Source organism: Taudactylus pleione, unplaced genomic scaffold (genome assembly GCF_031769625.1).
Source record: "Taudactylus pleione unplaced genomic scaffold, aTauple2 ptg000043l, whole genome shotgun sequence".
Lineage (NCBI taxonomy): Eukaryota > Metazoa > Chordata > Amphibia > Anura > Myobatrachidae > Taudactylus > Taudactylus pleione.
Window position 1 is genome coordinate 17,530,039 of NW_028284445.1, and position 15,296 is coordinate 17,545,334.

General features: G+C 41.7%; 1 protein-coding gene across 1 annotated transcript in view; it reads right to left on the minus strand.

Moving 5' to 3' along the window:
• CDK8 (cyclin dependent kinase 8) overlaps positions 1 to 15,296 on the minus strand; it is a 102,912-nt gene that overhangs the window by 6,025 nt on the left and 81,591 nt on the right. Inside the window, exons 5-10 of the mRNA XM_088460282.1 lie at positions 13,553 to 13,610; positions 11,869 to 12,000; positions 4,422 to 4,565; positions 2,050 to 2,119; positions 436 to 508; positions 37 to 134 (exon numbers count right to left, since the gene is read on the minus strand). Of these exons, the coding sequence (XP_088316408.1) occupies positions 37 to 134; positions 436 to 508; positions 2,050 to 2,119; positions 4,422 to 4,565; positions 11,869 to 12,000; positions 13,553 to 13,610 (575 nt within the window). The remainder of the gene's footprint in view (positions 1 to 36; positions 135 to 435; positions 509 to 2,049; positions 2,120 to 4,421; positions 4,566 to 11,868; positions 12,001 to 13,552; positions 13,611 to 15,296) is intronic.

Consider the following 15,296-nt stretch of genomic DNA (forward strand, 5'->3'; position numbering starts at 1 on the left):
GGGAACATTTTCAAGAAGTGAATTTTTGCTACTTACTCTGATGTAGGAAGTGGGTCTTCTAGGAAATAGGGATCCTGCATAGCTTGCTCAGAGGATATTCTCTTAATTGGGTCCATTGTGAGCAATTTCTGAAGCTTTAAGCAGATGCATCTTGATTAAGCATTTATCTTACAGATATATATATATATATATATATATATTAGAAAAAGGATATCAGTAAATAATATTCATGCTACAGGGAAGGTCTAGATTATATAAAAAAGTTTTCCATCAAAGTGATGATTTGTGTTCATCATAATAACCCTTTCGTTAGGACTAATTTCCTCCTGTTAATCTTATTCCCTCGACAGAAGGCCACTGGAGTGTGTATGACATTGCTGTAGGTATAATATGAAGGTCCAATAAAAAAAAAAAAAAAAGCAATATAATACTTACCAAGTGGAATGTTTTGCTGTCTGGTTTTACTTTATGCTTTTCCATATATTTGATAAGGCTGCAGTTGGTATATCTGGAATAAGAAAAAACAGGTCTAACAAAGGCAAATATAGACTAGAAATATAGAAGATACTGTTAGGATGAATTCATTTCCCACCTATCCAAAGGTTCCATCGGCGGCTCTACCTCTGACACGCCCCCTTGCTCCACTGTCACTATTGGTTGCAGTCCCACAAAGCTCTGCTGTCGCCCGTGTGTTTTTCTCACTGCTCCCCTTTTTCTCTTAGGGATCTATTCCACTTATTCTGTCTCCAGCACCACCTCTAAGCTGCAACCCAAATCTACCGCTCATCCCCTGACTTCTTCCATTCTCCAACATTTTATGTGTGACCACCTGTCTCTCTAATTCCACATAGATGTCACAATGCTATGCTATCTATAGCTCAACATGTCCAAATCAGAGCTGATCTCCTCTCCACTCAGAGTCACCACCTTCTCTCAAGTATCCGTCACTGTCAACACTACAAGTCACTTCTCCCGAGCCGGCTGCCCTGGTGTGTTACACTTGACTTATTCTGCTTTATCCCTCACATATAGGATGGGATGCATCAAGAATCGCATTTTGAATGCGATACATCCCACTAATTACCACATGCATAGCCACGCTCATCAGTCCAACTGCGCATGCGCGGCCTGCGGCCAGGGCAAGCCATGGGAGGAATCTTATTGGATCTCTCTCACGGAATTGTGTGGAAAAGGAGCCCATAGGCTTCTATTAGGCAATGCCATCTATAGATGGCATTGCCTATCGGGTACAAGCTCCGGAAAGTTTAGCTTTCCGGAGTTCGATACATATGGGGAATGGGGTAAAACCTTTGAAAATGGCAGTTTGCAGAGCTTTGTCCTTAGTACAGCCCAGTCACAATCCAAAAACATACAGGTATAGTAGGTTAATTGGATTCTGCCAAAAAGTAACCCTAGTGTGTGTCCATGTGACAGGGAATAAACAGGGGAAGGGACGGATGTGAAAGACTAAATATAAAGCACTGCGGAGTTATGTTTGCACTGTATAAATAATCATTAACAGGGTCCTCACTACCCTTTATTGTAAAGTCAGCATTTGTCTTGTCTGTCCCTGTGTTAAGTAACCTCTGTTATACCCCACCGACTGACAATGTGGGGCACTGCGGCTTCTTTAAAACAATATGAAATAATTTGACATCTAATTTACGTTGGTCAGTAAAAAAAAAAGCAAAAAACAAAACAAAAGAAAAGAAAAAAAAAAAAGACCTACCATAATAAAACTCCTTGAATTAGATATTGGGGGTTATTCCTACTTCTATGGTTAGTGGGGTGTGTTTTGTTGTTTTCAATACGCAGATAGTTTGTGTCCTAATATTTGCACCTCATTAAAAATGTTGCAGACAATTGTGTTTGAAGTATGCAGTTAATAAGAAATTATCTTATTAATGAATCATTTAAACCACATACAACATGAAAGTATGTCAGGAGCTGAAAAAGACCACATGCCCTGTACAGTCATCAGAAGCATCACCTGAGTTTGCTGTAAATGCAATAAAAATGGGTCACCGAATGTAGTAACAGCTGACTTACGTATTTCTGCGAAAATCCTTCATTAATGTGGAGTGTTCAGGCATCTTCTTAATGTCTTCCCAATCCTTATCTGGTCACAGGAGAAAAATCAATCATTTTGACATACTCATCCACAATGAATGTTGCAAAAAAAATCATAACATATTTTCCTCTTAAAAAGAGAAAATATTATTATTATTATTCTAATAGCACACATTTATATCAGACCAATAGGACAACAGTATTATGAACCAATTTAAAGAACTAATTTGGGACAAATGGAAAAGGACAACTTTAAATATACACATTCACACCAGTTTGTGCTTTCTGAAGAACTATTAACTAAATGCTGCAAAATAATATGAATAAACATAATATAAAATAAAATTAAACAAACATAGTACTAACCTGAAACAAAGCGCATGTCTGTCTTTACATTACTCAATCAGATTAGATGGGATGTAATCGGGAAGCCGGCTGACCTTATACCGACAGCCGGCTTCCCGACTGTCATATCCGGATGCCAAGCGCCGCGAGCGGACAGCCGCGGTGGGGGGGGGGGGGGGGGGGTGTTTAGGGCTCCCAGGAGGACAGGTTTAGGCAGTGGGGAAGAGGGGGAATGGCCTAGGTTTACAGGGGGGATTAGGGTTAGGCACTTGGGGGAGAGGTTAGGGTTAGGCAACCCTAAGGAGGGTTAGGGGGGTAGGTTTGTTAATACTTACCTAGGGACGATCAGGATTTCCAGCGCTGTTGGGCTGCCGCTGCTGGGATCTGTTCCAGTGTTGGGCTGCCGCTGCCGGGAATCGCCAGCGGTATTTCATACAGATTCCGATTAGATCAGTGGTTCCCAAATTGGGTCCCGTGGAACCCTGGGGTGCCTCAGACCACTTGCACGGGTGCCTCAAGTTGGTGGTCCAATACCAAATAAAATTATTAGCACTGGTTTTGCCTATCAAAAACTATGTGGACAAACATAAGCGCAGCCCTGTCCACCACCACATAACTGAAACTAAGGGTGACATATAAGCCCAATTAACTTCATTTAATTTATGCTGAATTTCTCCAAAAGTAACTTTTGGCCCAACAAGATTATGGAATCCGGATGTGTACTCATACATTTAGAGTCTCTATGCTATGCGACAATTGGCGAGACAGACCATTCAACACGGGTAAGCATACCGTACTATTTCAATAAATATAGCGTCTTAATTGCATCGCAGCCGCATACAAAGTCACTCAGTGTACCAGAGATGCAAGGTTGCAACTTTTCTCGCAAAGGATTTGGTACAATACATGTAAAAAGTGGTAGTTTCAGCATAATGGGATGGGGTGGAAGAGATGGCTGCAGTCGCTCGTAGCTAAACCTTTCATACAGGTTTGCTGCTTAGTCGCACATAGATGTACAAGTATAGAGAGTCCCCGTGGTCAGTGTACGCTTGTGATGCAGTTTTGTTGCTTCTTGCAGTTGAAGCGAATAAGACAAAACTTTTGAAGAAAGGCCGCCTGCTACGGCTAAGTCGCAAGACCCCAGGCGCCTCAAGATGTAGATGGAAAAGGGAGTGGGTTACAAGTACACGGAGAAAAAGATATTTTAATATTTATATATGATCATAGGCTTTTCTGATATTGTTTATCTAAGAGGTGAGGATCTAAATTTTAAAGACGTTTTGCATAGTCAAAAATCAATTCAACTTAGCAGTCTACTCCATTATTAATGGATGGACAGGCCTTCTTAAAGCTTTAATAAAAAAATAAATAATTAAAAAAAAAAAAATTATATTTTATATTTAGTCTAAGAACAGAAACTTGAAACCACACATACTGTACACTACTGATATGTCTATATTTGCACCTAATTTATTAACCGGTACAGTTTAATAAATATACCTAATTACATTTGTTAACGAAAAATGTTATTAGTTAAAACCTTAAAAATGAAGATCCAAAAGAAGATTGCCAGACAGACCATCTGCGTGGTGGGCTCTTCCTAAATATAAAACACTGTGGCAGAATGTAGGCATCAGCTTGGTAATGACATTTTTTCCTGCTTTTGCTGCTATTAATGATTGACAAGCCTTCCGATTTTCCAAGGATGAGGCCACAATGGTAATCTGTCACATTCTGTAGTGAGCATGGAGGCTTTGGAACTCCCCTCTGAGCTCTGCTTTCAATGTAACATTGTGTGGGTGTGGGAATTTAGTCTGTAAACATCATGAGGGCTGTGACTAAAAATAATTACTTAGCATGACCACTGAGTTCACCCATGATAGCTGCCTCATCTTCTGCAAATATGTAAAGTGTTTTGAGTCCTATTGAAAGGAACTGTATAATGAAATAAAATGACACTATTAGTTCACAATAAATATTAAGCTTATTCCTTTTAAATGACATACCTGCAGGAAATCCCATGACATTAAATATTCTATCCAGCTGGTCGTGGTGGTAAGGATTACTAGTCTTTATGTCTTCTTGCCGACAATGAAAAATTGGCTCTGACGTTAGAAGCTCTGCAAATATACATCCTATAGCCCAAATATCTTAAAAAGGAGGAAAGAAAAAAAGGTGCTAAGGATATTTTTACATTATTTAAAAAAACCACAAAATACTTTAGGTAAAAGCACTCCAGATCTATTCACCAAAAAAACACCGGGGGTATTGTATAAAAGTGCAACAAATTGTAGTTCATTATAGCAGTGTCAAGTTTTATTCACATTTACAAATAAAAATAAATTGCTCATTTTTAAAGTTACTTAGCAATTGATTTTTCACCATAACATGCATTTACAAACATATTCTTACACTTCTAAACAAACTATTAAGACAAAATCATTTTAAATCTCTAACTTTGCACTAAGCTATGTTCCATTTTCCCATAACAGCAGTTTTATTATGCTTTTGAAAACTATAAATTAATGTAAACAGATTAGCAGAGACCTTTGCTCCATTAAATCAGTTTAATTTCTTTGTGATTAATCCATTAGGCTAAAATACAAATTTACAGTCATCTACTCTACATGACAGGCTTACATGCACTCTCAGCCTGAAGGTGTCACCCTGCTCACTATTAATCTGTAGACGTTCTCCTAAGAAATACCCATTTATGTTCACAATATAAATCAAATAAGCATTGTACAATATGCCAATATACATTTTCCAAGTTTCATGTGGAATTTTATATAGCATTTACTTATTACCTTCCCTCAACTGTTTCATGCAAATTGAGGCAGCCATTTTGTACAATGAAATCGGTTTACCTCAGGTAGATCACTGGCTACTAGTAATCTGACCAGCTGCATTCTCAAACAGACAGGTAGCACAAAATGGCTGTCAGATTCTATGCATAAGACAGGTGAAAAATGATTACCTTTGTAATAATAAAAACATTACCATGAAAAAAAGAAAAGAAAAATTAAATGGACATAAGAGATAAAATACTGAGCTTACAAGAAGATATTCTACTGAATATTAAAGGTTTCCAGTTACATATAAGAGATGTGTCTTTTCAAGGACTGTTAACTATGAGGGAGTTAAGGTGTATACACGTAACGATTTTTTTGAACAATTTGTCGTTAACGTTCAAAAAATCGTTCAGTTTGAGTTATAAAGATGAATGAAAATCGTTCAAACGCGCTCCCGTTTGTCGTTCATTTCAGACTGTCCAACATACCGATTTTCATTAAGGGAAGAAACATTTTTTGTTCATCGTTGTAAAAATCGTTCATTACAATTCAAGAAATCGTTCACTTTTTTTTAAGGGAAAACCTGACAGATAATCGTTGGTTACAAAATCGTTACGTGTGTATGCACTAGGGGTGTGCACCGGCCACTTTTCGCGTTTTGTGTTTGGATCTGGATCTTTCTTCGTGTTTTGGATCTGGATTGGTTTTGCCAAAACCACCCTTCCATGTTTTGGGTTTTGTGTTTTGGATCTGTATTTTTTTGAAAAAAAAGCATAAAAACAGCTAAAATCACAGAATTTGTGGGTTTTTCTGCTCCTATGCTATTATTAACCTCAATAACCTTAATTTCCACTCATTTCCAGTCTATTCTGAACACCTCACAATAGTGTTTTTATGTCCAAAAGGTTGCACCGAGGTAGCTGGATGACTATGCTAAGAGATACGAGTGGGCGGCACAAACACGTGGTCCATCTAGGAGTGGCACTGCAGTGGCAGACAGGATGGCAGTTTGAAAAACTAGGCCCCAAACTATACATAATTCAAAGAAAAAAAAGAGGTGCAAGATGGAATTGTCCTTGGGCCCTCCCACCCACCCTTATGTTGTATAAACAGGACATGCACACTTTAACAAACCAAACATTTCAGCGCCAGGGTCTGCCACACGACTGTGGCTGAAATGATTGGTTCGTTTGGGCCCCCACAAAACAAGCTGGCAATTAATCTGTCCCTGCACAAATTGGCTCTATGGAGGCAAGATGTCGTCCTCATCCTCCTCATCCACCGATTCCTCACCCTCTTCAGTGTTGTGTACATCCTCATCCTCACAGAGTATTAATTCGTCCCCGCTGGAATCCACAACCACAGGTCCCTCTGTACGTTCTGGAGGCTGGTCTCCCTGGAAGAGTTGATAATTCATTTTATGAACATCTTCTCCACATTTTGTGGAAGCAACCTCCTACGCCTTTCGCTGACAAGGTTCCCGGCTGCACTAAACACTCTTTCGGAGTACACACTGGAGGGGGGGCAACTCAGGAAAAATAGAGCCAGTTTGTACAGGGACCTCCAAATTGCTTCTTTTTCCTGCCAGTACAGGTACGGACTGTCTGACATGCCTACTTGGATGCTGTCACCGATGTAATCCTTTAACAGACAGACGCACGCTTGTCGCTGCTGCTTTGAGGATGCAAGTGCGGCTACAGCCCACACAATTCACAAAGACAGAAAAAAAAAGAATATTTTTATTGTTTGTGGAGCGCACTTTGAGGGTTACACCACCCTTTAACAGACAGACGCACGCTTGTCGCTGCTGCTTTGAGGATGCAGGTGGAATCTAGATGGGATTTGGAACCGGTGACACACTACCTCCATCAATTGTCTAAATCCCACTGCACTAATGGCGGATACCGGACGCACGTCTAACACCAACATAGCAGTCAAGGCCTCAGTTATACGTTTTGCTTCAGGATGACTGCTGTCGTACTTCATCCTCATCGCTAGGGACTGTTGGAGGGTCAATTGTTTAGTAAAAGTAGTGATGTTCCTACTTCCTCTCTGGGATGATGAACAACTCCCAGCAGCAGCAACAGCACTAGGAGGAAGTGGTTCTTGATCTTTCCCTATTTTATTTTTATCGGAGAAAGTTTGGTCCTCCATTTATGTTATATTGATATATACGTGCGGCTAAAGCGCACACAAACACAGAAAATATTTTTTTATTTTTGCTGGAGAGTAGTGCACTTTGTGGGTTACACCACCCTTTAAGAAATGAGCCAGCTGGCTCTTTACTTATGGGACACAGGCGCACGCTTGGCGCTGCTCCTTTGTTGATGCACGTGCAGCCACAGTGCACACAAGTCACAAACACAGAAAATATTTTTTTTTTGGTTTGGAGTGTACTTTGGGGGTTACAGCACCCTTTAATGGTCAAGCCAGCCGGCCCTTTACTTATGACACAGGCGCACGCTTGGCACTACTTTGTGAATTGTGTGCGCAGTAGCCGCACGTGCATCAACAAACACACACATTTTTTTATTTTTTTAGCACTTGAGGGGAGCACCCCTGATGGACAGAGCACCCCCTGGACAACACTACAGCACCCCTTTAGGACTGGGACACTGCACAGGACTTTGGAGTGGACACAGCCCCTATGGACAACTGACTGCACAGCACAGTCCAGCCAGCCCCTATGGACTTTGAAGTAGTGGACACAGCCCCTATTAACAACAGCAGCACAGCACAACACAGCCAGCCCCTATGGACTTTGAAGTAGTGGACAACAGCAGCACAGCGCAGCACAGCACAGCACAACACTACTCTGCACTACACTACACTACACAGCCCAGCCAGCCCTAACTCCCACCCTCCCTCTTCACTGTCCACAGCCGAGTGAGAAAATGGCGTCGACGCAGGTACCTTATATAGGATCCAAAACCCGCGAGACTCGAAAGGCGGGATGATGACGTTTTGCCTCGATTTCAGATCCGAGTCAGGCGGGAAAAGTCGAGCCTGACTCGGATCTGCCTCGGATCGGGGGGGCTTGGGGGGGTTCGGATTTCAGAAATCCGAACCCGCTCACCCCTAGTATGCACCTTTAGGAATTAAAGGAAACCATTTAATCTTTTTCTTACTCTGCTTAATATTTTTATGGCAACAAAGAATCTGCCCATAACACAGCTGTCTGCGTCCTACAGAATTAGTAAATAGTTTTCCCCAGAACACACTAATAGCCGTATTTAATTTGGGAGCGAAAAGTCCGTGCTGGACTTTTCGCTCCACATCGCTGATTTTCTGGGAATAAAAGTATCGGGTGCATGCCCGCTTTAGCCCCGTATTCAATTTAAAAATAGCAAAAAAGGGACCCGGCGAATTTGGATCGTCAAAATAAAACGGGAATTTTCTGGAAATATTCTAGGGACCCCCCTAAAGACGTCCAGACATGGGGGATCACTGTGGGTACCCCCGTTTAGCCCTGCAGAATGTGTTCTGCATTTTTAAATAGCCGTGGCAGGTGTTATTTCCCGATATTGCAGAAGTGATGCAGAAGAGCACTTAGTTTTTTGTTTTTAAAAAGTGGTCCCATCAAATTTGGGGTACATGAAAATGGGTACTAGCATATTTTTAAGTCCCTAAACTAATTTTTTAAAAATTATGCAAAAATGCACCTGCGCAATGAAGAAAACACCTGCTGCATATAAGGGAACCCCTGTGGATTTATTTTTTTGGGGTGTCCAGATTTTTTTTTTTTTTACTTTTTTTTTTTGCATATTACGTTTTAAAAGGGGGCATTCCCAAGGGTGCAGGCTACTTTTTTTTAAGCCTGCACCCCTAAACCCCAAATCTGCACTTTTTATCACCTGTTAAATGTAATTGAAAAATTATGTCTGTTTTTTTAAAATGACTTTTCGCACCATCTATGAAAAAAAAAAAAAAAGGAAATTTTTGGGAAATATGCCTAGGACCCCCCTAAAAATGTCCACACATGGGGGATCACTTTGGGTACCCCCATTTTTGCCTGCTGAAGTTTGTAATAGCCGCGGCAGGTGCATTTTTGCGGCTATGAAGAAGTGGTGAAGAATAGCACTTAGATTTTTTTGGGGGAAAATAACTATTCCTATCAAATTTGGGGTACATAAAAAAAAATGCTTACCCCCATTTTCATGTACCCCAAATTTATTTTAAAAATTCGGCAAAAATGCACCTGTCGCTTGTCCCCACAATGAAGAAAACACCTGCCGCATACATGGGGACCCGTCCTGAATTAATTTAGATAGTTTGGCACTTTGTTTCCCTATTTTTTTTTTAACCCCAAAAATTAAACTGAATTTTTTTGGGGGTGTCCCGATTTTTAAACTTTTTTTTTTTTTTTTTTAAATGACACTCCCAGGGATGCAGGCTATTTTTTGTAAGCCTGCAACCCTAAACCCCAATTCTGCACTTTTTTTCGCCAGCAAAAAGATGGTGAAAACTTATCCCCGTTTTTTTGTTATCGACTTTTTCGCACCGGCGAAAAGTCCATGTAATTGAATACGGGGATAATTCAAATAGGCGAAAATGAAGATTCCGACATTTCGCCTCAAACTGAATACGCCTCTAAGAGTAATATAATGTGAATAGTGCGTCTGCAGGGACGTCTGTCTTTGTCCTCCATAAGTAATGATAATAAATCCAAGTTACTCATTCAGAGCTTAACAGTGCAGAGAGCAACAGAACATGACGTTCTAAATTAAAAACAAAAAACACATTACAAGACTGTTCCAGTTCTTGAAGACTCATCCCAGGAGATTTTAGTCCTATGATTTTGCGGGCTAAAGCAAAACTCATGAGAATGCAGCTGAAAACGTGTGGGGTCCCTGAGGGCTGTTTTGTATGCAATTATATACTGTAGGTGATCATACTACTATGCTAGGCCACTTACTCACTTGCATTAAAGATCATGTTTTTACTATTTTTATATTTCCTTTTTAAGAAGACAGTAAAAGCATGTAAGCGGCATGGGAATGCAGCCAATTGTTTCCATTGACTTCATACACACCTGAGCTGCCACTGCAGCTGGAATGCGCCATCTTTTGGGTTCTATCGCAAGTGAAAACAAGGGCATCAATGGAGAGTCCACCACTGCCATGGCCATCAACCTCCTTCTACTGCAACTGTGGCTTACTTAAATATTAGAGATATAGATAGATAGATATATATATATATATATATATATATCTCTATAGCTCTATATATATATCTCTATATATCTATATATATATATCTCTATATATCTATATATATATATCTCTATATATCTATATATATATATCTCTATATATCTATATATATATATCTCTATATATCTATATCTCTATATATATATATATATATATATATATATATATATATATATATATATATATATATATATATATATATATATATATATATCTCAAACTAGCTGGGATACTCGCCTTTGCTCGGGTTGAAGACTGGACCCTGAAGTACACCTGCAGACCCAATTTTTTTTTTTTTTTTACATTGTCCTCGCCTATAACCTGGATAACTATGCACATTAGGAGTAAATGACAGTGCAGGCAGGCGTATTTCTCATACTGTTTGGAATGGGGTACATCAGGAGCAAACTGACTTACAGAACAGAAATCAGTACAGCTTCCAAAATCACTTGAGTTAAAGTAATCACTGCAGAACAGAGGGGGTGATTCAGCTGTGGACAGATATGCTATCACAACAGCTAACATGTTAGCAGCTCGATAGCTGTAATATGGTAATGCAGCAGGAGGTGTACTGATCTGAGCTGCTTCCAAGGACGCAGCATCGGATCATCTGCAATCTCTTGGGCCGGCTGAGACACGCAAGCCGGCCGCCGAAAATGAGTAAAAGAGGCCAGGAAATCATCGTCAGTCGACGGAAACCATGGCTTCTTTTTTTTTTTTTTTCTCCCCCCCCAACCCTTATTTATGCTGTCCTTCTCTGCTTTCAGCCATGTAGTTATATCATTAGTGTGTTATTCATTGTGGTGAGGAAAAAGTACAAAGCTGCTCCCTGAACATAAAAAGTATTGAAGGCTAAAAAGCACAGCAGACTTGTCCTATTAAATAAATCGATATGGAGCAAAGAGTTTAGCGAAAGCTTCGGGATGGCATATACAACCCAATAAAGTCAGATGGATGTGGAAAACAGTAAGCTTTGTACCTAACACACAGTAGGGCAGCCATTTTGTACAGAGATAATATTTAAGAGAAAGCAGCCTATCAATGCACTAAGGAAGAACATCTCGGATCTGTTCGCTGCAAAAATGGTTCGCTGCATTCGCAAGTGATCGGATTCAGCTCACAAAATTATTCTTCATCTTTAAAATCACCACCATCTCCTGCAGAGCTTTCCAGAGTAAGTGAACCATACAGGAGGGTATTACCACCATTATCAGCACATAGCAGTAACACAAATATAACAGCGAGGGTCCCACCTTTTATTATGGAGATTTGGATTGGTAACAGGGAGTTGCACATGTATGGGTCCGTAATTTATTCTTCAAAAATAAAATCCTAAAATTAACACTGTAAAGTCAAAACGTACTTAGAACATTTCCAGAGGAACGTGCCAATTCATTACACAGAGCTTTGAGAATGGAGGCAGCGTACTGCACCCGCTCCCCACTTACCTATAGCTTTGGTATAATGCCTGGCCCCCAGGAGCAGCTCTGGAGCTCGATACCAGAATGTTACAACTACAGGATCTAAATCTGCTAAAGGCTTTAAAGGTGAATTAAATAATCGAGCGAACCCCATGTCCGCTGTAAAGAGACAAAAACAAGAAAACACGTTAGGTGGGAAGGCGCATTTTTATAAGCAGACTTTACCTATGTGTGTGTACAAGAGAGTGCATGTGTGTGAGTGTGTGCGAGAATGTTCTGACATTAGATCATAACATTCTACAAAAATTAAATTATACATATATGCAGCTTCTTTTTAATAAATCCATTTATCATTTTACAGAGGATAGAGAACCAATGTTTATCTCTCCCCACAGTCCACCTATCAGTCTTACTTTTATAGGACACCCCTTGCACAATACAACAGCCTATGAGCACAACATTACGCCCATGAGACAAGCCAGCAGAGGTGAAGCAGACCTGTAATATGGATCGCGGTCTGTGTACAAAGATAACCTAAATCTACTGTATGTCTAGCACAGAGGTTCCCGAACGCAGTCCTCAAGGCTCCCCAACAGTTCAGGATCTAGAGATATCCAAATCACCTGTGCTCAACCATGGAGATCTCTAAATCCTACTGTTGGGGAGCCTTGAGGACCGCGTTTGGGCACCTCTGGTCTAGCATATAAAAGCTCTCAGTGTACAGGCAAATGTATGACAGATTGCCTTTAAGCACAATGGCCCTCATTCAGAGGCGGTCGCAAGAAGCGAGCGCTCGTTCTGAATGCGGGCGGCCGCTTCCTTTTTTTTAGTGCGGCCTCCTGGTCGCTAGCTAAGCTGTGGGTTACCACCCACAGCTTAGCGAACGACCAGGTTGATGGTCGCGATGGTGAACACCATCGCGACAATCGGGGCTTGCGACAATACCCTAAGGTTGGGTCTCGGCAACCACAAGCCCCAGGGATCTTCCTGCTCTGATCGAGCAGGAAACTCCCCACTGACTTCACTGATGTTGTCAGTGCGGCTGCCCACAAAACGGTAGGTGTTCCTTAAGGAACGCCACCGTTTTGGAAACCACCCCCCCGGCCCGCCTACAAAACGGGGCGAGCTGTCAATCAACATCGACAGCCGCCCCTTTTGAGTGTTTCTCTCTCGCTCCGGGGCTTGCGCACGCGCAGTGCGGCCGCTGCGCGTGCACAGGGCTAACCATCAACCCGGTTGTGAGTGCATCGGCGCTCGCGACCGGGTCTGAATGAGACCCAATGTCCCTCTGATTCTTAGAGCTAATCTTAAGTATGGGAAGCCATGCAGCCAAAGTAACTGGTTCCTACAGATCATGGGAATACCCTTACAAAAACCCAAGGATCGAATAGAGTTTGAGGTTACCATAAGGTTAAAAAAGGGGCAGACTAGATGGGCCAAGAGGTCCTCATCTGCCGTCACATTCTAGGTTTCTAATTGCACACAAATCTGAGCATTGGTTTTTATACCCTATATCAACTCAGTTATAAAGTTCAGCTGTTAATAGCCAAGGTCAGAGTTTTGGCACGGGCACAGAAGAGATTTGTAGTGTGATAAATATGTGCCAGGATACACAGGATCAGTCTATTGTCATAAAGCCCCCATGGCATGGCGATTCGGCTGATCATAAAGTCTTGTTAAACACACAAGTACATAACATTTTTGTACCAACCTATTTTTACTCGTCCTCGCTCTGGACCTTCACCCATGACTAAAATATTTGCAGGTTTCTGTGTAGAAGTGGGAAAAGAAAATATTAATCATGCAGCACTAAACTATTATTAACAGTTTCTTATATAGCGCTTTACAATTGAAAACAATAGAACAAAACTGGGTAATAACAGACAGATATATAGGTAGGAAGGCCCTCCTCGCAAGCTTACAAACTACAGAACTATCTACACTGTTACACATGCATGTAAACACGGACCAGGAAACTCATTCGCTCTTCATTAAGGGCAGAATAGCCTTACAGAATAATACAGCACAATTGTATGGATAGAGATGTGTCCACATACACCAAGCCCTAATACACCACACAGCATGGTGCGACTGAGCAACGCCAATCTGTCTAGAGTCTTTATAGCGTTCCCGCTAGGCTGTCAGTGCCCCGCTAAAACAACCTGCCGGTGCTCTCCTCCACCCATGGGCAGCAGTGTCCCCTGAGGGGGGGCATGGGGGGGGGGGGGGATGTGGTGCAGCGCTCACAGCCAGTGAATAGTGAGGGGAGAGTTTAGGGTCAGCCCAGCATGTCCGTAAGTGCTTGGCATACCCCCCAAGAGTGATGAAAAGGGGGCGCAACTTAAAGACAAGGCCCCTTTTCTCATAGCCCGGCGCCCTGCCCCGCAGCTAAAATGAATACTATAAATTGTGCACCAGTTGCATCACACCACCACTCAGAGTGTACTAAGGGCCAGATTCAGACTTGTACAGAAGGAATTGGATTTGTGTACAAGTCCAATGGTGGGCGGATTTTACATGGGCCAGTGCCGCAATGCCAGTTTCAGAACGAGGAATTGGCTACGACAGGGACCAGTCACCAAAATGGAGACATGATGCCTGTATTTTGCAGGAGTGCTGAGGCCAGGAGTTCTGTCTCACTTTCTGACTAAGCGCTGACCTACTCAGAAGGGCGATGACTGCTGCCATCGCGACCAATGGTGATCCAATGCTGCATCTTCAGACGCAGCACTTGGATCTGTGATGCCGACAGGAGTCTTTTTCCCAGATGCCTCCTGCAGCATTAGCATATTTTAGCATCATTGCTGTGACCAGAGACGCAGCAGCGATGCTATTAGGACACAACTCTGAATCAGGCCCTAAAGACGCTGGGTTGCAACTTTCACAGCCCAGAGATCAGGTTAAAACATGTACAAAAGTTGCGAACCTGGCATAAGGGAAAGCCGCGGCATCATAGCACTTCATATACAGATGCAGACTCATTCACACACATATGTACACAATTTAATCATTGTAGCCTAGCGAAGCGGTTTTATTGCATCCAAATGTTTCATTTGCGTGACTACCGCGAGACAAGAAAATCGACGCAAGCCACACGGGACCTGGCACGCCAAGAAGGGGTGTTTGGCACAATGGCGACAATTGTGTATGAGAACACATCTGTAAAGTTTATCACACACTTTAGTAAAACTGACCAAGGTCCAACTTAATAGAATTCAAGTCTTGTTGAAAAAAAGCCAAACACAGCGCTGGGTTAAATTCTCAGTGGGGAGCCAGTGTGCGAGAAAACCTCCAAATAGCGTGCATATTACTGCAGGGGATCTGTGACTTCTCCAAAGAAAGCTACATATACCTTACTATGCATTATAGGTACCCGCAAGTCACTCCCACTGGAGGCCATTTATAGAGGAGACACTGTGCGTTTTGCAGAAACTGCTTTGGACCTGTGGAGCGCC